This window comes from Panthera onca, chromosome D4 (genome assembly GCF_046562875.1).
Source record: "Panthera onca isolate mPanOnc1 chromosome D4, mPanOnc1 haplotype 2, whole genome shotgun sequence".
Classification (NCBI taxonomy): domain Eukaryota; kingdom Metazoa; phylum Chordata; class Mammalia; order Carnivora; family Felidae; genus Panthera; species Panthera onca.
In genome coordinates this window covers 61,351,143-61,377,179 of record NC_138351.1, presented here as the reverse complement: position 1 = coordinate 61,377,179, position 26,037 = coordinate 61,351,143, and the positions used below count along the sequence as shown (strand labels likewise).

The 26,037-nt window shown below is 48.5% G+C and overlaps 1 protein-coding gene across 1 annotated transcript in view; it reads left to right on the top strand.

The window, feature by feature from the left end:
* Positions 1-25,692, top strand: part of GABBR2 (gamma-aminobutyric acid type B receptor subunit 2) — a 347,631-nt gene extending 321,939 nt beyond the window's left edge. Inside the window, exons 14-19 of the mRNA XM_060609214.3 lie at positions 8,985-9,095; positions 13,464-13,688; positions 15,845-16,027; positions 18,565-18,694; positions 22,470-22,587; positions 25,208-25,692. Coding sequence (XP_060465197.1) covers positions 8,985-9,095; positions 13,464-13,688; positions 15,845-16,027; positions 18,565-18,694; positions 22,470-22,587; positions 25,208-25,373 — 933 coding nt within the window. The 3' untranslated portion in view covers positions 25,374-25,692. The remainder of the gene's footprint in view (positions 1-8,984; positions 9,096-13,463; positions 13,689-15,844; positions 16,028-18,564; positions 18,695-22,469; positions 22,588-25,207) is intronic.
* Positions 25,693-26,037: the final 345 nt, after the last annotated feature.

Here is a 26,037-nt window from a genome sequence, read left to right as displayed (position 1 = left end):
CTCAGGATCGAGCGCCTCTTGGCTTTGGGTTCGGTGGCAACATCCGTGAGCTCTTCCTGCTCCAGGCTTGCCCCGGAGGCCTCAGACACAGGCCCAAGGAAAATAGGGGCGCCTTCGAAGGCCCACCTCCCCAGGGAAGGGAACAGAGGCCGCAGGAAGTGGACTGCCCCCCACCCCCAACCCTGCTTTGCAAGAAGGAGATGGTGCTTGCCTCCACCTCTGGCTTGCTGTGTAACCTTAAGCAAGTCTCTTGTCCCATCTGAGCTCCGTTTCCTCACCTGTATAACATGGGTATCAAATTCCCGGCTCCTTCACCAGACTGCCCTGAGGTCAAGATCAAAGAGGGACTCTCATACTAACACATATGGGCTCCAAAGGGCTAGAAAGATTAGGACCTATTACGGCACTCGTCAGCCCTTAACTTCCCCCAAGACAGTCCTCACCCCAGTGGTGAGCCTTTCACAACCATGAGATTTCCCACAAGATTCCAAATGCAGAATGCCTGTCTGAACAGGACCAGGTGGGGGTCTTGCTGTCCAAATGGTGTCCTCAGGCTGACCAGGGCTCCTTGCCTTCCTCGGTGAGGTCCTGGCCACCTCCTCCACCTCATCTCCCCTCCACAAAGCAGGGCTCCATGAGGATGTGGCCAGAGGGCATCAGGTGAGCGGCTCTGGGCCCCATGTTTGTTGTTCTGGAAGTTGTTCCAGCCCTATGTGAGCAAGGGCGCATAGCACCAACGGATCGGATACACCCAAAAGCCAGCTCCGGGGGGCTGTGCCTAGCACCCATGAATGGCAACTCCTCATAAATGTTGTGGTGAGCAGCCCACAAGGCTGGCCCCTCCTGTGCCAGCCTGCAGCATGAGCCAGTGCCCAGGGCACAGGACCGGGCTCAGGACACCTGCATCTGGGCGTCTACTCAGTCACCCACTTGCTATGAGTGCTCTGCCGGGCCTCAGTTTCTCCATCTGTAAAAAGAGGAATTGGACTAGTGCATTTAGTGTTTGGAAATGGGCAGCCAGGGGAGGGAGATTTGCACTGTTCCAGTGACCAGAAACCACGCCTGGCTTTTAGGGCCCACAGCCTAGGAGCTCTGAGTGCCCTGCACTGAACAAGACAGTCCCTCACAGCAAAGAATTGTACCCTCTCCAAAGAAAAACATGTGGGAGCATCCCTGTTGAGAAACCCCGGTGTGTGATCTCACAGGTCCCTTCCAGATCTGGGATCCTGAAAAAAATTCACCCAAACTCATAACCAAACATTCTAAAAAAGAAATTCTTACCTTGAAATGACAGCCCTAGCTTTGCTGCCTCAGAGATGTGGGGCTGCTGCTGTTGAGATAAGCAGCCCAGCCCCAGAGGGATCCAGAAGGTTCCTCCCGGCTCTAGCGCTCTGTGACTCTGCAGTGGGAGATAATGATGATGGTTTACATATAAGGAGCGGGCTTTCCAGCCTCTAAGGCCTGCTAAACACACCATTTACCTCCTTTGATGGTCTTGCCAACCCTGGGAGGTTGCAGATGAGCAAATCATGGCTCAGAAAGGCTTAGGGATGTGTTTAAAGTCACATAGCTGGCAAGTGATGGACCTGGGGTCTGAGCCCAGGGCCCTTTCCCGTCCTTGCCCAGACTTCCTTGATGAGACTCCCTCACCATTTCCCCCAGAAGAGGCATTCACCTGCCTTCCCAGGAAAAGGAAAGCATCTCAGGATTCTGAAATGCAGCCCATGAAGGCCAGACACCCTCCCCTCCCCTCCCCTCACCACACACATTCAAATTCACATTGATATACATACATATACTCTCCTCTAGTAGAAAAAAACACCAATTTTACTATGTATTTCAAAAATCAACTTTGAAATTAAAAAAGGGGAAGAGGAAGAAGAAGGAGGAGGAGGAGAAGGAGGTGGAGAGGAAGAGGAGGGGGAGAAAAAGGGGGGGGGAGGGAAAGGAGGAGGAGGAGGAGGCAGAGAGGAAGCAGCAGCAGCAGGAATGGCCCAGTGAAAAAGTTCTGAAAGCCAGCTTCTGGGAGCTGGTCAGAAGGTAGAAGGCACCCCTCCTTCAAAGAAGCACAGGCTGAGTAGGGCTTGGGAACCTAAGCCACTCACAGCAGTGGCAGGCATAAAAGGTCCAAGGGACCAAGAGCCCCGTGGTCACAGGTGAAGCATATGGCTCCCTTCACTCCCACCATCCAGAACCCCCACCCCAACCTCCCTGCCCAGACTTGAAACCCTGGCCGGCCCCACGCAGGACACACAGAAGCCCAGTGTGGTTGAGATCTGTTCCAGGGTCAGAACATACAGACAAGCTGTGTCAGGTCTGTGCTGGTACTAAGCTATCACTCAGTGTCAGGGGTGTGTGAGTGACAAGAGAATCTGCATTTTTGACCAAAGATCTGCTAAGCCGAAGACCAAACGTCACTCTGTTGTCTAAGATCCTTTAAGGCCTCGCTGCCCAGAAGGCGGTCCCTGGACCAGCAGCATCAGGGTCACCTGGGAGCTGCTTGGAAATGCAGCATCCTGAGCCGAAACCAGACCTCCCGCCCCCATCTGCACTTTAACAAGCTCCCTGGGTGGTTTGTGTGCACAGCATCGAGTAAAAAGCAGTGTCAGCCCCTCACTTACTACCCGCCAGCCACGCTAGCCTCCTCTTGCTCCCTAAAACATGCCAAAGTCTTTGACATTTCAGATCTTTCCTACCTGTTGTTCCCCCTCTCAGGAATGTTCTCCCCCTAGGTGCTCACATGGCTGCTCTTTCTCACCCTTCAGGCCCTCAGACTAAATGTCACCACTTCAGAAAAGCCTTCCCGGACTGCCTGACCTGCAGTCGGTGCCCCCCTTGGCACTTTTCTTTGGCTGCGCTGATCACCGTTCTGTTCGCAGCTGCACTGTGTGGTTTGCGCTCTCTAGAGTGACCACTCCAAGAAGGCAAGCGCCCTGCCGGTGTCTATACCTGGACCCGGCGTGGAGCATAGTCCATGGCACACAGCAGGCACACGAGACTGAGTCGATTCTGAATGAGTGAGTGTAGGACAAATACAGCCATGAAATATAGGACAAATGTAGTCATCCCTCAATGTGCACAGGCTCACATGAACTGCACCCTAAGTTAACCCTTGGACTCGCTTTGCACCTGGGAAACTGAGGTCTCCAGAAGGGTGGGGCGTGCCAGACGCTCACCCAGCAAGTCTACGGTAGAGCAAGACCAAAGCCTTTGGCCTTTCAGGACTCACCACCTCCACCCCTGCCCGACTCCCTGCCTGTCCGTTTGTGCGGCCTGACAAAGCATGATGTTTGCAGGGGCCACTGACCTACATTGTGAGTAATTGCATTATGCAGAGGGACTCTCGGGCCAGCTGCTCTCCTTTTGCTGCACAGATGGGGGAGGCTTTCCCCCCGGCAGCTTCTGCAGGCCTCCCGCCGAGCAGCGGTGGGACCAGGAGTCAGGTGTGAGCCCTTCCAGCCTCTGGCCCTCACGGACAGGCGTGGCCTCTCTGCTGGGCACCGCACCCTGTCAGGCAGGAAGAGCATTTTATCAGCTTGCATTCCACTCCCAGCGCCAAAGCACAGCCTTCACAGAGCTCCGGGGGCTTCAGAGGAGGCCGCTATTGAATGTTCAGCGGTTAAGTCATTCCTCCCACAAACAGCACCTCACAGTTTATACAGCAGGGTTATAGGATTATACATACCCACTGTCTCCTTGGAATGTGACGTGGTGCTTGTGAGAGGCAGGGCAGGCTGGGAAGAGCATCTGGTGAGGGAGGAAAGAAAAGTGACTGGTTCGGGAGGCAGACAGACCTGGGGTAGAACCCAGCTCCAACAGGTACTAGCTAGAAATTTGGGGCAAGTTCTTTCATCTTCCTGTGCCTCGGTTTTCTCATCTGCAAAATAGATACAACACTTTGTTGGAGGCTTCAACAAGACAACATATGGAGACCTCACAGCTTAGTACCTAGCACGCTGCTGTCACCCATGACAAGAGAACTCGGTGTTCTTAGGGTGCCTGTTACTGGGTTAGGTCAACTCATTCCCCCTCTGAGGCTGCTTCTCGTGGAATCGTCCTGATCTTACTAGAATGGAAGAGCCCTGAGGACAGGGCTTTTGTCAGCCCTGGTTACTGCTGTATTCCCCCCTGCCCAGAACAGTACCTAGCAGGTGGCAGTGCTTTATAGTTGTGTGTTGAATGAATGGATGATTACTTAGGTAATTGCCCAGGTGGACGGCAAGTAAGGAAGAAAAATAGAGGAAAAAAAGCAATTTGAAAGCTCTTGTAGGCTATTCAGCCATGGAAATTGATTTAGACCAGTCGAAATGCTGTAGTGCCCAAAAGTATGGAGAAGCAAGATTGCAATCCTGGCTTAGACCCTTATACGAGATCGCAGCATGGCATCCGCAGGGGGTAATGCCCTGTGATCGCTGGCCCTGGACTGCATGACAGGCCCACGGTGGGAGTGTGGATGGGTATAGGGCCAGATAGACCTGGGTCCTCCAGCCCCACCTTTCCCAATATCCCCTACCCTCCCACAGCACTCCCACTGCGGGGAAGTGGCGGGGGGGAGGGGGGGTCCTCCAAGGTGCCTGGAAATCTGGCCTCCTGTAAGACCACTGGGTGCTTTCTTAAGTAACCCAGGATGCTGCTTCCGGCTTTGCGGCCCCACTGAGCCACAAAAGTAGCTCTGTGTCCTCAGCAGAGGGTGATCCACGGCGCCGGTCCAGACCCTCCACGCTGGTCTTGGATGCCCTCTAGTGGCACTTTGGTGTATGACAACTCCAAGTAAGGGCTCAGGTGGTGGCGCCTTTCCACACCCCCACCATCCTTCCTCCCCCAACATCCCACCCTTTGCATCATCAAATGCGTCTCTCCCCATGTGTGTGACTGTTCAGACCACTCTGAACTCAAATCCCAGGCACGATTAGAATGGATCAGATAAGAAAAGGCATGGCTTTTACAGTTGGCTTTGAGATTCAGTACAGGGGTACTGACTATTCAAACTCCCCACCCCCTGGCCCCAGGAGTACATGAACCTCATCACTCCTAAAACCACCCAACCCCTGCCACTCTTATCCATGTACAGTGTGAACAGACATGGGGTTGTGTGAGAATGATGTTAATGACCAGGAGATTTTTGTGGCTTACTTCTGGATCAACACCTTTGCACTAGCCCACCCTCAGGACCACTGATTTCTCTGAACTCTTGACTGGCCCTTGATTTTTTTGCCGCGCTCCCACCTCTGCAGTGGTGGCTGTGCTTAAGTTTATTGAGATGGGTAAGGGACTAAAAGACCAGATGTAAGGATTAGGATTTCAGAATGGGGAGCATGGAGGGGGTGGGAGTGGGCAGGCTACCGGCAAGTTAAAAGGTAACCTGGCTAGAATGTCAGCTGCAGAAGGAGGAAGACAGAGCTAGCAGCAGTTTGATGAGAACTACCTAATGGAGTCTTAGTCAACCGTAAGGAACATATGAATCACCAGTGGAAGGTAGTCGTTTAGAAAGCCAAGGATATGTGGAGCAAGGGCATAGGCAGACTCGCTCAGGACCACCACCTGGGGTGCTGAGCTCGATTACAGGCCTATAGATCAATGGTGAACTTGAGCAGTTTGAAGGACCAGGTCGACTTGTGGCAGGAGGTGATGTGTACCTTCACGGCAGCTCTTTCCTCCTGAGGAAGGGTGTGCGGACTCAAGAAGAGAGCTTGGGATTACTCTGAGGACCCCAGAGGAAAGGCAAGGACCAATGGGTGGAGGTACTGGAGGAGAAGGTTCTGGTTCAGTAAATGAGCTGTGTAACCACTCACCAAGAGTGGGAGGGGGCTCTCTGTCACTGGGGATATAAGAGCCAGACAACCATTCTCGGCCTCCCACGAATAGAGTTTTCATAACATTGAACAATGGTGTATGACAGCATCAGTCCTTTATACACAAAGAATCTAAGAGTCTGTCATAAATTATTGCCTTTCATTGGAGAACAACAGATACTATCATCATTAATGGGTTTGCTATTCATGCATGACCGTAATGGGCCTGTGCTACTGCATTCTGATGTCTGCTTGGTTGTCAGACATTAGAGAAACCCAAGTTTCACTGTTATAAGTCACTGTTGACCTTGGGACCAGCTCCTTTCTCAGTCTCCTCAATTAAACAGTGAAAGTAAATTAGGAAACCCCCATTACCCTTACTAGAATCCAGCCCAGCTCCTGGGCGGGTAGCGGTAGAGGGGAAATTTCTAGCCTGGCAACTCTGACTGTGGTTCCTGGAGATCACCTCCTGGGTTGGCTCTCACTAGTACCCATGGCTGCTACTGCAGAGGCCTCAGGGATCCATTCCAGCCTATGTGTGGACTCAATGACCATGGAACCAAAGAGTCTGAGCTAAGGCTTTCTGTGGCTTGAGAAAACAAAAGGAAAATCAAGCTTAAGAGAGCATGCGGCTGGATGATCTGGTTACAAAATGGCCTTAGGGTGCCATCATTTCCCAAATCACAGGAGTCCAGGCCATTGCCTGCCTCAAAGGCCAGGCCTAGAGAGCAGGGCCAAGAGAAATAAGTTTCCCATTCCCGGTTACCTAAGGCCTGCTTTCCACATCCCTGGATCCCACCAAAGTGCTCCATTTTCCTGGTGAGTGACCCTGGGGATGCTTACCTCTTCTTCTCAGGCATGTGGCTTTACTCCGGGCCTCAACAGGACAACTTCATCCTGGACACAGTTCTTTGATGAGATACCCTCAGTGTGTATCTGTTCGAAAGGCAAATAGATTCACAAATACATCTTCAACTTTACTTAGTAAATTTGTTGTTTGGATGTAGAGATCCTAAAACTATTTTGTATCTATTTAGCATTGAGCAAATGAGTGACTATTGTGATAGTGTGGAAAACCAGAGATCTCACTGCAAGAAAAGAAAGATGCAAATACGGAATGGGAAGAAGAGCCCCGTGGTGTAGGATTTTATCTCTATCTATCTATAAACAGATGGTAGAGATATAGGGATAGATACATAGAATGATGATGGATGGATGGATGGATGGATGGATGGAAGGATGGATGGGTGGATGGATGGATAAGTAGATAGATAGATAGATAGATAGATAGATAGATAGATAGATAGATAGAGGAAGGAAGTAATGATACCCTAGGAACAGTGAGCACATCTGGTGCCCAGATCTTGTTTTCTAAATATCATTCTCCACTAAAAAGAACCAAGACTCCTCAGAGAAATGACTGATTCTAGGCTGGGGAAAGGAAAGCACAAAAAAGTGCAAGTCCTTGGTGTTCTGAGAAGTGGTAAAGTGCTCCAAAAAATTATGGGGATGTATTGAAAAAACATACGAGGCTGCATGAAGGAGCCAGTTTCCCACTGGCCAGATCTCAGAAAATTTGAGCATCAAAATGAATGATAGTAAGGATTATAAAGCAATGAATGAAAAATTAACCCCTAAATGCATACTGACCTACATAAATAAATGGAAGGAAAAGTAAGATCTTGTTTACAGTGGCATGCCAAGTATTTAAATAAAACGATAAGAGTTAGAAAGTCACCATTTTGCAGCCACCAGAGGAACATGACTCAGGTAGAAACCATCACTGGATGCTGAAACCACTGGGTTGATGATGGGGAAACGGGATACTCACACAGTCTCAAAGTATCTCCCACAGATTATTTATTAATTACAAGAGGGAAATGGTACCTTTGAAGTGGAGAGATCTGGCAGACATCACCTGAATCAAATGATCACAGTAACATCACCAATAATGGGACAAAGTGCCATCAAGTGCCACTGATGTGAAGCTCCAAAGAGGGAAAAACATCACTTTACATAGGATTCCTGCCATGAATGCATAACCCGAATCCGATCATGAAAACACATTCGGACAAACCCAAACTGAAGGACATTCTACAAAATAGCTAAACTGGATTCTTCAGAAATACCAATGACATAAAAGACCAAAGTAGGATGAGGAATTGTTGAAGATTAAAGGAGACTAAAGACATGACAAGTAAATGCAGGACCCAGTCCCAGATTGGATCCTGCTTTGGAAAAGCCACATTGTCTTAAAGGATGTTATTATTGAGCCAATTGGCAAAATTTGAAAACTGATAGTATATTAGACAATATACTGTATCAGTGTTAAATTTCCTCAATTTGGTAAGTATATGTGGTTATGTAAGAGAGTCTCCTCATCCTTAGGAAATACTTGCTATATATTTAGGTCAGGATGTCTATAACTTACTCTTGAACGGTTCAGAAAAAATTATGTAGAATATATATATTTTTTTCGTTCTCTGGGTGTGTTTTTCTCCTTTTTCCACCATGTGGCTGATTATTTCCCAGAGATTTCCAGCTAAAATTGTTAAGAGAGAGAACACATTTGGGTAAGATCCTCTCCACCATCCCTTTTCAAGCAGAGCACTTTGTACTAGGAAACCTCGTAAGTCTTTGACCAGACTCCGGATTGGCAGCTGTAGGTCAGGTACCCACACTTTGACCTATCAGCTTTGGCCCAGGATAGGTCATGTGGTATATAACATGGCTGCTACCACTGCTCCCTCACTCAGGGTGATGGGCAAAAAGGTCTCCTTCTTCTGGCCTAGCCAGTAGTTACTAGGGTTAATCCCAAAGACATCTGAAGGCCTCTTGACATAACTGTGTGCCTCATTCTCACCCTCACTCTTTCAACAAACATTACAGATGTATGCTCTGGGCCTGGTCCTATGCTAAGTACTAGAGGCACAGGAAGTGACCCACTCCCTACCTTCAGGAGATCTGAGTCAAGTTTGAAAGGCATGAAGAACAGATGACTAGAGTGCAGGGCTGAATCATGACCAACAAACAGAAGGCAGCCTCATGGGAACACAGAAGAGGGGCCCAAAAGGCCTCCTGGGCAAGGGATTGGCGATGGCTCATGGGAGGGAAAATGGCCATCAGATGGGGCCCTGGCTGCTGGAAGGGTGCCCAGTGCCATCCCTGGGTTTCTGTTTTCTCTTTGCACAGCCGGACCCAGCAGGACGGGACATCTCCATCCGCCCTCTCCTGGAGCACTGTGAGAACACCCATATGACCATCTGGCTTGGCATCGTCTATGCCTACAAGGGGCTTCTCATGGTAGGTGCGGAGCAGAAGGCAGAGGTTGGGGGATGCTTCTCTGTCAGAGCTCTCTCTCCCAGGTGCCTCTGTGAACATAAAAATAAACAGAGCCCCCAGGACTAAGCACTTAACTGTGCCAGGCCCAGCGTCTGCCACGTGTTACCTCAGTTCCCACAACAACCCTCTGAGATAGGTGCAGACAGTGCTGAGAAGGCTGAAGCTTGGTTTGCCCGAGGTCGCTCAGCTAGTAAGTAGCAGATTCAAGAGCTTAACCACAGAGTAACCCCAAAACTTGTGAGTGTGCCTCACGGCGGCCACCATACCACTCCCGGAACAACGGTCGGTCAACATCTACCGCACGTTCACATCCCACATTTTACTGGATTCTCTCAAAGTCTGTGAGAGGTGAGTGGAGTCATCCTCATCTTATGTAGATATGAGGAAAGTCAGGCTCACAGAGGTTAAAGGGCACCTGGTAACCTCCAACCTCCGAACCCAGTACTCTTTCCACTCCACCCAACTGTTGGCGTCAAAGGTCACATACCAAGCCCACCAGACACATCTGGAACGATTTGAAAAGGACAGCCGCACCCCCACCTTATCCCAGCTTGACCCCTGACTCTTCTCTCCACATCCTGTGCAAACCATGCCTCCACTGAAATCCCTCCAGTGACAGGAAACCAAGTACCATACCCTCCTTAGGTCTTTGTACAGGAAAGTTAGGTCACCATCCATATAGTCACCATCTGTATATAAGTCGCCTCTGTATAGCTTCCACTTAGAGGCCAAGAATGAAGCCCTCTCCAAAGGTCAGGTAAACCAGGTTTTCTTGTATTGCTCGAACGTATCCTGCTGCTTCAGAGAACTGTTACTGAGGGGCCACACCAGAGGAGCATATGCTAGGCAACCCTAGGCAAAGATTGTCCCCAACTTCATACTGGTTGAGACCAGTTTCCATAGGGATTCTTTGAAGATCACTGGGCTGCAATCTGGGCCCCACAAGGTAATGACCCTGAAGGTGTCCCCAGGAGGTGCCCGGAGTGGAACTGGGACTTGGAGGCTGGCCAGCAGCCCTGCACTTGGAGAAGGGCACTCAGGAGACATGGTCACTAGAGCTGTCAGAGACAGTGGCATGGACCGGAAGGCAGATCCATCATTAGTGGGCAAAGTTGCCAGAAGGCAGCTTTCGAGTCCACAGTAAAGAAGGATTTTGTCCAACAGAGCAGTGTCTGCAGATGTGGTGGCGCCCCCTAGGAAGGAAATGCTCCCTGTCACAGGAAGCATGGTGGTACCTATGACTTGAGACCCCTAGCACTTGCTGAATAAAGAGAGTGAAACCAGACTCTCCAGGACGCCTCCGGCTCCATGTTCCCTGATCCTGAGACACTGTGAAATTAGATTATGCTGAATCCGATTGACTCTTTAAACTGGATTTATCTGTAACGTTTTGACCATCCATTATCTTCCCCACCTACTTGCAAAAGTGGCTGGAGATGACTATATCTCTTCCAGGGAAGCTATTACCTTCAGTCAGATCGTGTCAATAAAACCTGTATTTGGCAGCACACGTGCTTTACTGTTTCCAGTGTATGCACGGAATAACCCACAGCCGTCCTGGCCCTTAGGGTCTGTGACTAAAATTCTACCCACCCCCCAGGTCCTCCTGCTCTGAATCCACAGCACTTTAAGGCTGGAAAGAGTGTGCCCAGCCCTGCAGGCCCACTCTCCTGTCAGATGTTTCAGGACTCCTGGCCCCTAGTGCGCATCCCCAACAAGTTTTGTTCACTCACTGCTTCCACACCTCTAGTGATGGGGACCTCACCCACCTCAAAGTGGCCTGTGCCACCCAGGGATGATGTATTAGTGCCCTGTGGCTGCAGTAACAAACTACCACAAATGGGTAAACACAGACTGGCTTAAAACAACACACATTATTCTCTCACAGTTCTGGAAGCCAGGAGTCTAAAACCAAGGTTGAGTTGTGCCCCCTCCAGAGGCTCCAGGGAAAATGCTTCCTTGCCTCTCCCCAGCAGCTGATGGCTCCATCCTTGGCTTGGGGCTCCATCACTCCATCTCCACCTCCATCTTCACATGGCCCTCTCTCTTTTCCAGGTCTTTCCTCTGTGTGTCTCTTACAATGACACTTATCATTTGATTTTTGGCCTACCTAGATAATCCAGGATGATCTCATCTCAGGACCCTTACTTATATCTGCAAGGACCCCTTCTCCAAATATTCAGTCTCTGTGGATTAGGATATAGACATGTCTTTTAGGGCCACTGTTCAACCCACTATAGATGGGTTATTTTTCTAGAAAGTTCTTCCCTATCTTCAGCTAAAATCTGCCTTGATGTAACTTGTGCCCATGAACCCTCATTCTACTCCTTGAAGGCCTAAGAACAAGTTACTGTTTCCTCCCGACAGTCTTCAGAGATTTGCAGCCAACCACCAGGTCCCCAGACTCGCCCACATTTTACGACTGGTAGAGACTCTTGTGATGGTGTAGTGGGCCCCCAGACAGGTCAGTGAGGCTCGTCCGGCCTGTGATTCTTCCCTGGAAGAAGTGGACCGCAGAGCCCAGCCAGCATACGCACTGTGGGACTGAAGGGCCCACACACGAAGGAACTAGCACAAAGCAGACTTTCAACAGCGTTGGATTCTTTCCCTCACTCAGCATCTGCTTCCTGGGCTTCTCGCTCCCCATTTTAAAAGGAATCTTTAAAAAACAAATAGGTCTGGGGGTGCCTGGATGGCTCACCTGATGGAGCATGCAGCTCTTATAGGTTTGGGCCCCAAGTGTGTGTGTAGAGATCACTCAAAAATAAATGAATAAATGAATAAATGAATAAATAAATAAATAAATAAATAAATAAATAAAATTATAGGTAGATAGATAGATAAGTAAATAAATAAATTGGTCTGTGAGATAACACATTTAGAGAAAAGGAGAGGAAAGCAGCCATGGTTGTATAAATAATACCAATTACAAAATGACTTTTAACTTACCCTTGTACAAGACACTTTGGTTTACAAAATGCTTTGTGCAGCACTACAGTCATCTTCTCATTTCATCTGGATACAAACCCTGTGAGGTGGTATTATTATTATTCCCATTTCACAGATAGTGAAACTGAGGCCCTGAGAGATGAAGTGACTTGCCCCAAATCACAGAGCCAATGGAGAGTAGCAGATTCCAGATCCTCCGGCCTGTGCCCAGCTGCCCTCCACCACATGGCATTTTGCTGCTGCCGTATTAAGTCAAACCTGAAAACAGAAGCCCTCGGGGTGATATTAAGTGGCCATGCAGTTTTGGATGCCCTGAGCTGCGATGATGAGGTCAGAGGAAAGAGGGGCCTTTGAGGAAAGTCCTCTTGGAAGGGCCTGGACTACAGCTGAAGGCCCTGAACAGTCAGCAGTCTTGGTCAGCTCTCCCCCCAACCCCCGCCCACACCACCATTCTGCTGGGCATTCCGGCTGCACTTCCTCCACAACCTTCCCTCCCCTTAGACCACCCAGGAAGGCTAAGGCTTAGATCACACTGAACCTCTACCTTGTCCGTTTCTGTTGGGAGATATACTGGTTAGGAGTAGAGCTGCAAGTGACAGAAAAGATAGTTTCTTAAGAGATAGTTAACTTCCCTCTTCAGATAAGCAATCTAGGGTTGGTGGGGGGCTCCCAGAATCTCAGCTCCTTGGATCTTGTGGCTCCCCCATCTTTATCATACAACTCCCACGTCTTGGTCTAAGATGACTGTTGTGGTCTAAGATGGCTTCTCAAGCTCCACCCATCATACTCCACTCCTACTAGGAAGGAGGAAAAGGAACACCGTTTCCCTTAATAGACACTTCCCAGAACTTGTACACACCACTTCCACCTACGTGGTGCTGTCCTGAACCTATCATACACCACACCTGGCTCCAAGGACAGTTAGGAAATGTAATCTCCATTCTGAGTGACTTTGTGCATTGGGAGGTAAATAGAAGTCCCAGACACAGGTGCTCTGGCTTGTTTAGCAGTAAAAAAAGACAGGACTGAACTTCTAGAAACATAGTCCACTTTTGCCACTGTTTTACTGTGTGGCCTTGGACAAGCCTCTTCCTCCTCTCTGGGCCTCAGTGTTCACTCTAGAGTGAGGGGAGGCGGTCGAGATCCCATCTGGAAACCCTTCCCTCCACGGCCTCCTGTATGTGAACTGTGGTGGGGCGAAGGAGAACCAGATGCTCCGACACCTCCAGTCTGCATTTCCTCAGCAGGACTCCACCTGGGGCCACCAGTGGAGACTGAGGGTGACATCCAGAAGGCCTGGCCCTGACCCCCCTTCTCAGAGTGGCAGGTGTGTGCCACCATGTGATAATGATGACTTCCCCTTTCTGCTCACCATTTCAGTTGTTCGGTTGCTTCCTGGCTTGGGAGACGCGTAACGTCAGCATCCCTGCCCTCAACGACAGCAAGTACATTGGGATGAGTGTCTACAACGTGGGGATCATGTGTATCATCGGGGCCGCCGTCTCCTTCCTGACCCGAGACCAGCCCAACGTGCAGTTCTGCATCGTCGCCTTGGTCATCATCTTCTGCAGCACCATCACCCTCTGCCTGGTGTTTGTGCCCAAGGTACGGCCCGCCCTCTGCACCCTGCCCTCTGGCCTCTGGTCTTGGACCCTGCACAGAGGGGACACCTGGCCTCCTCCGCCTTCTGGCAGTTTTATGCTTTCTGTACTTGTTATGATCACGGAAAGTTTGGAAAATGCAAACAAGTAAAAACCAGATTTTCCAGAAATCTCACAGAGTCGCATCACCCAAGAATAATCACTGTTTAATGTTTTGTTTTAGTTTTTTTAACTAAAAACTACATAGTTTTTATGCATTTCCTCCCAGTATTTTTTAATAAGTGTTTCTTTTTTTTTTTTTTTAATGTTTCATTTATTTTTGAGACGGGGGGAGGGGCAGAGAGAGAGAGACACACACAGAATCCGAAGCAGGCTCCAGGCTCTGAGCTGTCAGCACAGAGCCCGATGTGGGGCTCTAACTCAGGAACCACGAAATCGTGAGCTGAGCTGAAGTCGGACACTTAACCAACTGAGCCACCCAGGTGCCCCGCTTCCAGTCTTTTTTAAATGGTTAGGCAGTGATGCTTTTCCCATTAGGGCTGCGATGAGAGCTCACATATCATTTTGTAGTTTGCCTTTTTCACTGTTAATGTCTCCTATGCATTTTCTCACAGCATAACCACCATTGACGGGGGATACCCCGTGTCTTCTTATCTGCTTGATTCCCTTATTGATGAGCATTACAGTCATTTCCAGATTTTTTTTATATTATAAATTAACTTTTTTCTACATAACACATGATCCCCATTTCTGGCTACTCCCTTCAGATAGAGTCGCAGAAGTAGTGTTAGTGGGTAAAAAGGAATAACCACTTTGAACAGCCACTTACATTTTCCATTCATCAGAAGCACTGATCTTGAAGACCAGCCTGAGAGATGTTTCTCAAACCTTATCCTTCCCATCAGCAGGCAGGTGAACCAGAGGCCTTGGTGTCTTGGGAGCCTCTGCAGTTGGCTGGTCTCAGCATCAGAAAAGAAGGGGAAATAGAGAGGGTAGAAGGAATTATTGGCCCGAGTAGGGGAAGGAGAATGGGGTGAAAAGAGATCACTCGGGGTCCATTGTCCCCCAGACAGACTGCCCATGGCACCTCCATCCAGTCAGTCCCCGAGCAGTGTTTTCCCTGGAACACTGATGCCGTATATGCCTTCTTTCTCTGGTTGTCAAGGCTCCAGCCCAATGCTAAGATCTCTCTGCCTACACTCTGACATCCTCTCATGCCAGTCAAAGATGCCAGATGGCTCCAAGCCCAGCCCTGACCATGTCACTCTCCTCTGTTACCCTCAACAACTCCTCATTGCCCCTCTGGCTCCAGAATCAAGTCCCCAGTATGGGCTGCCTTTCAGGAACTTTGGGTCTCCTCCAGTTTCTCCTAAGAACCCTGTCCACCATCCAAACTGTCCTTCTCCATAAGCACCCTGAGTCCCAGGTCCCCCCTGCATTTGCATATGCCTCTTCTTCCCCCTGGAACTCCCTTTCCTCACCATCCCTCAGGCTCTCCACAGAGCCCAGCCCAGGCCCACAGCACCCACAGCCCAGCCTGCCCTGGATACTTCCAGCCTCTGGACCATGGGGTCCTGACAGACAGGGGCCACACCTCCCTCAGTCCTGGCTGTCCGGTGCAGGCCCAGAGCCAGACTCAAGCCAGAAATGTTTCTTGAATAAATGAGTAAGACCGGGATCAAGCAGTGGCCTATTTTCTTATATAACAACACTTTTGTCCGTGACAGAACTAGTCACCTGTTTGTCCTCAACACTCATCAATGGTTCTAAAAAGCAGAAGCCTTCATTTGCCTCCATCCATTGTCTTCCAACATCATCCTCAGGGTTATTTTCCATGTGGAACGAAGCCTAAGGCAGAGTACGGCTCAGCTGGAATCAGGCCTAGGGGTGGGCTCTGCAGGGGGTTCTGGATGCAGGTGGCCTCGGTCAGGAGACCAGACTTCTGCTGACAAGGAAAGAAACAGACTCGGCGAGGGAGGGGGGTGGGGCTGCCCAAGGTCACACACCAGCGAGTGGCAGAGATGAGCCTGAACCCAGGGCTCCGGGCTCCCAGCCTGTGTCTGTGCTGCCTCCAATGCAGGACCTGCTGTGGCGGAGGGGATGGGACACCGGGGAGGAGGACCCCGGGGTTCTCCTTTCAGTCATCCCTTGTCCTTCCAGCTCATCACTCTGAGAACAAACCCAGATGCAGCAACCCAGAACAGGCGATTCCAGTTCACTCAGAATCAGAAGAAGGAAGATTCAAAAACGTCCACCTCAGTCACCAGCGTGAACCAAGCAAGCACATCCCGCCTAGAGGGCTTGCAATCTGAAAACCATCGCCTGCGAATGAAGATCACAGAGGTACCTCCCTCAGCACCGGCAGCCAGGGCCCTAGCCTCCTGGTCTTGTCCCTCTGCCCCAGAGTAGGGCCTCTCGGGGCTGCCTCTCCTGACCTCGCCCCCTCTGGACACCCTCTTGCATCAGGCTGTGCAGTCCCAGTTGCTGGAGTTACGGCCACCAGAACCAGGGGGGACATAAACTAGACATAGGCAGTTTGTCAGAATCCCCTGGCCCAGGTTCATGGAGTCCAGCAGTGCCCCGATTCAAGGCATCCTCAGAAAGAAAGGAGTTCTTAGAGATTTGTGAGCTCCCAGATTATAGGAGCTTCCTAAGTGTGTGGGGACCACACCCCTTAATTTGTCACTCTCCAAACCCAGTAACCACCTTCATTTATATGAGGTACAACGAGACAGGAAGGGGTGAAGAGAAATTTTTCAGACAGGAGAGTTTGCTGTAGCAGACCTCACTGTTGTCCTGAGGGTCCTTAACTGGTCCTTCAGTATTCCAGAGAGGCCACAACTAGAATCCTTTGTGCCCAAGCCAGACCTCAAATTCTGGATTTTCTATACCTGGGAGGGGAGACCAAATTACCTTCCCCTTCTGCACACGTCTCTTTGGGTCCATGTGTATGACTGGCCCATGGTCTGCGGGCTGTGTGTTTCATAGAGAACTTCTCATTCAATGAGTGGAACAGGGAAGAAATAAGGGCGAGTGTGTTGGTCAGGATACTTGCTAAGTTGCTATAACAGAGACCCCAAAATGAAGCGACCCAAAGAAAATACTTCTCTGTCACATAATGGTCGTGAGGAGATTGGCCCAGGTTGGCAGGAAGCTCTGCCTCCATGGCCTTGGCTGGATGAGGTTTGTTCACTCTTCCTGTCCGCCATTCCCCAAGGCATATTCCTCACCAGCACAGTTAAAACCGAGTGGAAGGCAGGTCCTGTCCTCAGTCGCAGGAAGGGAAGAGGAAGTCCACACAAGGGATAAGCAAGTGATACAAAAATTTGTACAATGTTGGTTCTGCTCCAGTTGCCTTGGCAAGAACTTACATGATCACACTTAGACACAGGGACGCTGGGAAATGTAGTCTCTAGCAGGACATTCGTGAAGAAGAAGGGAAACATAGGGTTGTCCGAGGAAATATGGGATGCCCAGTTAAATTTGAATTTCAGACAACCAATGGTATTTTTAGTATAAGGATGGCCCATACAATAGTTGGGATATACTTACAGTAAAAAAAATGATTCATTGTTACCTGGAAATCAAATGTGGCTGGGCATTCTGTATTTGCCTTTGCTAGATCTGGTAGCCTTTTGGGGGGTTCACCTTAGTCTGTCACAAAGATCCATTACACAGTTGTCTGTGCATCGAAAGGTGACTGCTTTGGAAGGGATAGCCCATTTGCCACCAGAGCAAAGTAGGAAAGGATTCTGCCCCTCAAAGCCCATTGCTGGTTCTGTGTTACTATCAGATCTCCCTGTGCCTGGAACTACCATATCTTGACATTTGACTTTTACTGGCACACTCCAGCAATAGAGTTCACCCACTTCAGGAAACATGAAACCAAAGCCACTGTCAAAAGCCCTAAAATGTTGGGTTGTTTTTCCTGGAATCGAATCACAATCTGGCTTCCTTTGATCCTAGCCCTGCTGTTTGAGTCACACAGAAGAAGGTATCTCTCTCCTTCTCCACAGGAAAATGTATTTAAAAATTAATGGCCGTGCTCTTGACATCAGGACAACACTTTACTGCTTATAGCTTTCTCTCCCTTATACTATAGTAAGATGCCTGCTGCCTTCCCCAGCTACCACCCCACAACACACACACACACACACACACACACACAAGGCTTCTCAAGGGCTGAACTGCCCCAGGGCTTGCATCTGATTTTCCTATAACCTGAAAGCCCCTGCAGTCCATCCTCTGGAGGAACCCCTACTGGCCTGACCTTCTGTGTCAGTGTGAGACCCACAGCTAACCAACCCGTAGATCTGCCCTCCCCTACAGGGGTCTTGCTAGGTACCAATAACAATAATTATAGTAATATCATTGTAGTAGCACGTTACCCTTATTATGTGTTAAGGACTGGGCTAAACTTTAAATGCATCATCTGATTTAATCTCCGCAATAACCACAAGAGGTAGCTACTGTTATTACCCCATTCTACAGATGAAGGAGCTGAGACTCAGTTCTCACAAACCAGTACATAGGCAGTAAAGGGCAGCCCTGAGTTTGCCCCCAGGCCTGTCCACCTTCAGAGCCTGTGCTCTGACACTCTCCTGCCCTGCGTCCCTGGGCTTGCCCAGCTGCTCCATCATGATGGGCACAAGCCTACACTGAACACATGGTTGCAAAGCCCATTCCCCCTCCCTCCCCATCACAGTTTCACCTGCAGCAACAGCCCTCAGGGGCCCTCCGCATCTCTTCCCCAGCATGCGGCGCGTCTCTGGCTCTCAGTGCCCTCCTGAGGGCAGCCTGAGGCCCAGTCCCACGGCCCTGTGAGCCGGGGAAGGGACTGGGCCAGGGGCTCTGACTCAGCTAGAACCTTTGTCTTCTAGCTGGATAAAGACTTGGAAGAGGTCACGATGCAGCTGCAAGACACCCCAGAAAAGACCACCTACATCAAACAGAACCACTACCAAGAACTCAACGACATCCTCAACCTTGGGAACTTCACTGAGAGCACAGGTAGGAGGAGACGGGGCCCCTGGAATGTGGGGACCTGGGTATCAGACACCAGCTGTCCACCTTCCACTTAACAGATGAAGAAACTGAGGCTCAGAGAAGGGGTGAGGCTGATGTGAAGCCACACGGGCAGAGTGGCAGCATCTGGAACCCACAGCTCAGTGTCCAGCCTAGAGCGGGGGCTTCTGTTTCTCAGTCTCTTGGGTTCCAGTGGCACACGTACATGACATGGCCAGCATTCACAGTGTTCTGACTGGCGGCACGTTGTTCCTAATGAATAGTTTGCCTTACTTCTCCCAGCGACGTTTCAGTTTCGGATGTGCCGTCTCAATGTATAGGAAAGGAATGGTCAGTAAGATCTGACCTGACACTCAATCTCCCCAACCACTTGGGAAATGCAAGCCAAAATAACACAATGCAGTCTTTACCTACATTTCAGCAACATTTCCAAAGATCACCAGTGCTGTGAAGAGTGTGTGGAAATAGGCATTCTCCTGCAGTGTTTTGGAAGTCAGTCTGGCACATCCAAATGTTAGATGCTAAACCTCCTGATTAACAAGACCACTGGCAGGATCTTGCCCCTGGGAAGTACTCCCACGTGGGCAAAGATGTATACACATGATGTTCATCCCAACATTATTTGTAGGTGAGAAACACTGGAATTAACTTAAATGTTTATCATTTAGGGTGGTTTCGTTAGTGATGGTACAACTAAACAAGGCACATAATACAACTATTAGAAAGTGGGGCGAATCTATTTGTGCAAATATGGAGAGATCCCCAAGTGAAAATAGCAAGATGAAGGCCAGCATTATGGTACACATAAATGCACACACACATGCACGTTTGTTAAGTGCATTTTTAAAAAGGTTTGGGAGAACAAACACTGAATTAACAGGCTCCACCTGTGTGAAGGGAACAGTATGTGCATAGTGAGAAAGGATTCTTCTTACATTTCATTTAATATACTTCTCTATTGTTTGCATCTTGTCATTAGCATTTATTCACTAATTTGCTATAAAATTACTTTTTAAATCAATGAAAAATCTTTACTTTCTTTTTTGTTTTTGTTATAGTTTCCTTTATTATTACATAAGTAATAGCATTCTTATTATAAAATCAAATTATAAAATTTTTACTACATAAGATGTTGATTACAAAAAAAGTTTAAATTGAGATTAGTAACAAGTAAATTGAAAGAATAAAAATTACTGGGGCACCTGGGTGGCTCAGTTGGTTGCACATCTGACTTCAGCTCAGGTCATGGTCTCACAGTTCGTGAGTTTGAGCCCCGCGTTGGGCTCTGTGCTAACAAACAGCTCAGAGCCTGGAGCCTGCTTCAGATTCTGTATCTCTCTCTCTCTCTCCCCCTCTCCTGCTCATGCTCTGCCTCTCTCTGTCTCTCAAAAATAAATAAATGTTAAAAAAGTTTTTTTAAAAGAATAAAAATTACTCATAGTAATTTTTGTATCTGGAAATGTGGGCATTTCAAATTAATGAAAGGAAAGGAATTATTCAATAAATTTAATTGGGACAAGTGGATAGCCATCTGGAAAGGAGTAAAGTTAAATCCCTACCTCACACCTTACATATAAAAGATTTAAATGTAAAAAGTGAAACCATGAAAGAACTAAAAGAAACCATAGGAAAAATTTTTTTAATAATCTCAGATAGGGGAAGGCCTTTCTCAGTTTGAAGCAAAACCCAGAAACCACAAAAGAAAAAGTTGATAAATTTAACTACAAAAAAAATTTTTTTTAACAACACAAAAAGCATAAGTAACCAAAAATTCAAACAAACTGAGCCAAAAAATATTGTAACTCAAGTAATGAGCTTATTGTCTTATATATAAAGAGAAATTTTATATACTTTATATAAAGTATATATAATTATATGCAAATTAATAAGAAAAAGACCAACAACACAAAACAAAATGGGCAAAGACAGTTCTCACAGAAGGAAGTGCAAGAGATTCATATGCTTATGAAAAGATTCTCAATCTCACTCCTTATTAAAAGAATGCAAATGACATCCTTAGTGAGATACCATTTTCACCAGTAAGACTGGCAAAGACAAGAGATTAAAAAGTTGCAGAGAGTCTGAGGAAACAGTCGAGGAAATGGGCATTCTCAAACATGGCTGGTCGAAATAGAAATTGATCTGATCCAGTGGTTCCACTTTTGGAATTTACCCTAAGAATGTGCAGTCAACTGTCATTATTCATAGGGATTATGTTTGATAAAGCTGCTGTGAACCATGAATTAATTGGTGAACACTGAACCATTGCTCCCTGGGGAAATAGGTCCCCAGGGTTAGGTTCCTGCAAGGCTCTCTCAGGTTGGCATTTTGGCCAACCAATTAGTACATAATTTTGTTATATATGTGTTTCTGTTTGAAGACCTCTTATTTAATATATATTGTTGATTCATTAACATTGACCTCCTGGTAAGCAGCACTAGAACGCATGTCTGAATGAAGATCATCTAACCCGCAGATTTTCTCCATCAGACACATCACAGCCTTCTTGTGTGTAGGCATGCATTCTAGTGCTGTCGACCATAAGGTCGGGGTTCATGTTCCAACACAGTGTGTGTCAGCAAATGACTGCGAAAGCATTACAGGTATTGGTTTGGGGTTACAAATTACTTTTAGTGAGTAGGCGAGTTCGCAAATACAGAATCCATGAATAAGGAGGATCCACTGCACTCACGTGGGGCAAAATGACATTCACTAAGTTTGCTCACTGTAGACAAACAAAACAAAAACCAGTGCTCCTCCAGATCCCTCAAGTTGGGGACCCAGGTTTTTATGTTTTGTATTTCTTTAAATCTCCCTGGGTCGTTCTGAAGCAGAAGGCTGAAAGCATCCATATCATCACATTTTGTGGCTTCACAGTATTTCTTTGAATGGAGACCCCATACATACATGAGTATATAACTAATCCATTTTAACTGGAAAAATTCAGATTAGTTCCAACTTTTTTATATTATAAACAATGCTGACTTGAACATCCTGTGTATAACTGCACACATAACCTTCATCATTTCCTTCGGATAACTCCCAGAAGTAAAAATTCTGAGTAAAAGATATGCACGATTTTTAGTGTTCGATGCTTAGTGCCCCCCAGAAAGATTATGCCAATTTACACTCCCACCAGCAGTTTACTCTTCCCAATCTTTGGCAATCTTATGGATATATATTTTCCCTTGGAGGGCTTTTTCCTTTGTTATTATATCCCTAAGCACCAGTGAAAAAGGACTTTACATTAAAAACTCTCATTTCCAAGTTAGGTTGCCTACATTGGTTGACTTGATTTCCCCCCTTTTTTCTTGGAGAAAGGAAATCCCCCAAGACACCATTTCTATCCCTGGATGGAAGCTTCTAGGCTCACTGCCCTGGTCCTGGAAGAGCTACTGCAGAAACCACAGCTCTGGAAGGATAATGGGCTCTTTGCTATTCTCTCTCCTTGGGCACCATCCTAAAAAGCTTGCATTTTTTTAAATTTGTTTAACATTTATTTATTTTTGAGAGAGAGAGAGAGAGAGAGAGAGAGAGCATGCAAGAGCAGGGAAGAGGCAGAAAGAGGGGGAGACACAGAATCTGAAGCAGGCTCCAGGCACAGAGCCCAACATGGGGCTCAAACATACAAACCGTGAGATCATGACTTGAGCCGAAGTCAAAAGCTTAATCGACTGAGCCGCCTAGGCGCCCAAAAGATTGCATTTTTTAAAAAATGAAGTTAACAGAATGTGTTGTGATATTGTTGTTTTACATTCAGATGGGGGAAAGGCCATTTTAAAAAATCACCTCGATCAAAATCCCCAGCTACAGTGGAACACAACAGAGCCCTCGCGAACATGCAAAGATCCTATAGAAGATATAAACTCCCCAGAACAGTAAGTACTTTCTCCCTGAGAACTATTGTGGAAGAGTACATTACTCCTGCACAGCAATCTCAGTCTGCACCACGTTTTCTCATGCATCATTTTATTTGAGCTCCACAGCAATCCCATGATGCAGGTCAAATTATAATGCTCATTTTACAGATGAGAAAACATATTCAGAAAGGGGAGGTGACTTGTGAAAGCTCACCCAGTTTCTAAGTGCAGGAGATAGGATTTGAACCCGGGTCTGTCCACCATCAAACCTGCTGTAGCACACTGCCTTTGTTATGTATAAAACTTAACCTTGCTAAATGCACTGACTCCACAAGTGTTTACCGAGATCTACTGTGTGTCAGACATAGAAATGAAGAAAACGGACAAAAATCCCTTCCTTTGTGGAATTTATGTTCTATCTGGTGACAAAATAACTTCATTTAAAAAGCAAAGTCATAGGTGCTTTGGAGGAAAATAAAGTAGGGAAAGAGGTTGGGGGTCATAATCTTACAGAGAGCCATCAGGGAAGATTCAGTGAGCTGACATGTAAGCAAAGACCTACCTGGACATTTCCATCAGTTTTTTTCCCACTGGCCATTGTTAGTTCTTCCTTGCTTACAGCAGCTTGGAAGCAGAGATTAGAAATGTCAGCACTGAAATGTGGTCCCTGGGAAGTGACAACCAGCAAAGACAGCCAAATCACCAAGTGTAGTGTAACTTGAGGACGTTTCGTTCTAGAGACAATAGCCTCTCAACCCAGTTAGCTCCAAGGCCTGACTGGCTAACACTCCAGAATAATTACTGATGATTATATGGCAGTCATCAGTGGTTTACTTGCCAGTTCCCTCCACTAGAGTGTAAGCACCTTGGGGATAAGGTATGAGTCCCTCCCATGTCCCTTGGACTGAATGCAGGTTCTGGCACTGAGTAGGTTTTCAACACGTGTCTGTTGAGTGAATGCCAGTGTAAACAGGATCCCACCAGATAGCAAAATGCGATGGCTCTGAGAGGCACTGACAGATGCCCACCTTGCCCAGGCAGACAGCCCTTCCCAGGTGCCCGGGGAAGACACCATTTTCCCAAGTCACAGTTGATTCCTCAGCTCCTCTTTTCCTGGTCTCTTTGTCAGCACCCTCTTGCCTTAAGGAATAGATCATAGCTCAGGTTACAGAGGTTCAACTTGAATTTCAAAAGGAGATCTCCAACACACTGGCCTCATGAGCACCTGTGAAGGGTCCTTGGTAGAGCCCTCCAATGAACAAGTCCTTTGGGAGTGTGGGGACAGCACTGCCTCTGTCCCCATCCGTCTCAGGAGCCCATCGGTGCCACACATGCACACTAGGGGCACACCTGTTGGGATGAGGTGGCCCCACATGAGTTGATTTGCCTCCCTCACAAAGCACTGTGGTTTCCCAGAAGCAGGAGACCCATCTTCCCCAGTTCTGGCTTTGTTTCCACGAGCAAGTTACAGAAACCCTGTCCACTTCCCTCGTCGTTATAATGGGAATAGCAATACTTCTACCTACTGGGTTTCTGTGAAGATCTTGGGGGTGGGGGGCTCTCACCCTGAGCAGTCAAGCACTGAGGACACAAGGAGGCCTAAGGATACCAAGAATTCAGCTTCCCAGGTACCAGGGGGAACCGCACAAGCGCGGTTAAGGTGACTTACTGCCCGAGGGAGACTCTGATGAGAAGCGGGCCAGGAGAGAGTGGCAGTGAGAAGGGAGTCAGAAGGCTGTCGCCTTTCCCCTGCTGCCAGCAGTCACACACCGCCCCTGGCTCCCAGGGATCTTCTGGCTGTGCTTCTGGAAATTTACCCAGAATTCTGGGAGCTCAAAGGAAGAAGGAGCTCGCTCAGAAGACTTTAAACTGGATATTGAAGGGAAAACAGTTCATCACAGCAGGAGGTGGAGAAAGTATTCCAGGCTGGGGAAAGAGCATGTGCAGAGGCAAGGAAGGGTGGCCATAAGCAGTGTTTTAGGGGAAAGTAGACGCCAGAGGGTTGGGTTTGGGTGGAGAGAGGGTAGAAGTTTCACCTGGAGTATTAGGCAAGAGACAGATCTTAGGCAGCCCTGAATGTCCTCCCCCGGGTTGGAAGGATGACACTAGTCGCCAAAGAAGCTGAAAGAGCAGGAAGGAACCTATCGGAATCAGCCCAGCAAGAGGGGCTGCTGTCCTGAACAAGGCAGGGGCAGAGGAGCCAATGAGGAAGGACAGAGCAGCAAGAAGCCTTTCAGTCCATTTGGAGGCTTACGAGAGTGAGAACTGTCTGTGTCAGCAGCAAAGCCCATGAGATGAGCGAACCTTGTTCTTAAGAATCACAGCACACTCAGGAAGGCTGCATCTCCCTTTGCTCACTATCTCCCTGGTTATTCCCAGGGCAGTCATTGGCAGGTGTAGGCCTGCACCACATACCTGCTAGATGGGTGAATGGTTAGCTAATGGGACAGGCAGATCTTGGATTCAGGAGAACTGTTCTCCTACCATCAGCTTCTTAGCCAAAGTGAGTCCACGGAACATTCTGGTGAGCAGCCAGATAGCCTTCACTGAAACTCCTCTCTCCCTTCTTCTCTCTCTCTCCTTTCTCCTCGCTCTCTCTCTCTCTCTCTCTCTCCCTCCCTCCCTCTCCCTGCCACAGCATCCAGCGCCGGCTGTCCCTCCAGCTCCCCATCCTCCACCACGCCTACCTCCCGTCCATTGGAGGCGTGGACGCCAGCTGCGTCAGCCCCTGCGTCAGCCCCACCGCCAGCCCCCGCCACAGACATGTGCCACCCTCCTTCCGAGTTATGGTCTCGGGCCTGTAAGGGTGGGAGGCCTGGGGCCGGGGCCTCCCCCATGACAGAACCACACAGAGCAGAGGCTACAGGAACACTGTCAGCTCTGGCTGCGGAGAAGCTGGGCGCCACGGCTGGCCTTGTGGGACTGCTCGATGGCACTCAGGTGGACAGGATGGGGGCACTTGGCACCTGACCTCGCGCCTTATTTGTGAAGTTTTTATTCTTTCACAAAGAAGAGGAATGGAAATGACTTCTTCCTTGATGTCTGCAAAGAAGGAGGAGCTGGGATATTTGAAACTTTGCAAAAAAAAAAAAAAAAAAAAATCCTAGACAAGGAGAGAATCACTTGAACTCCAGCTAGAAGTCACCGAGTGTCCCTGAGCAGCCTTGAGAAGAGGCGAGGAGGGGCTTCCAGAGAAACCATCTCTGCCTCTGCACACACATCCCTGGCTGTGGCCCCCCAGGCCAGCCCTTCTCCCCTCTGGGGAAGGAGGTGGGCAGGGCAACCGGGTCCCCAGCTGCCAGTCCAGCCAATCCCAGCCTTCCTGGAACAGGGAGTCCGCAGGTGGCCCGAAGGCTGGGGTACGGGAGCAGGCTGACCCGTATGCCTCCCAGTGGGACCTTACTCTCTGGTAAATGCCACACATTAACACAATAACACCCGTTCCGGGACCGTGGGGATTTAGGGCAC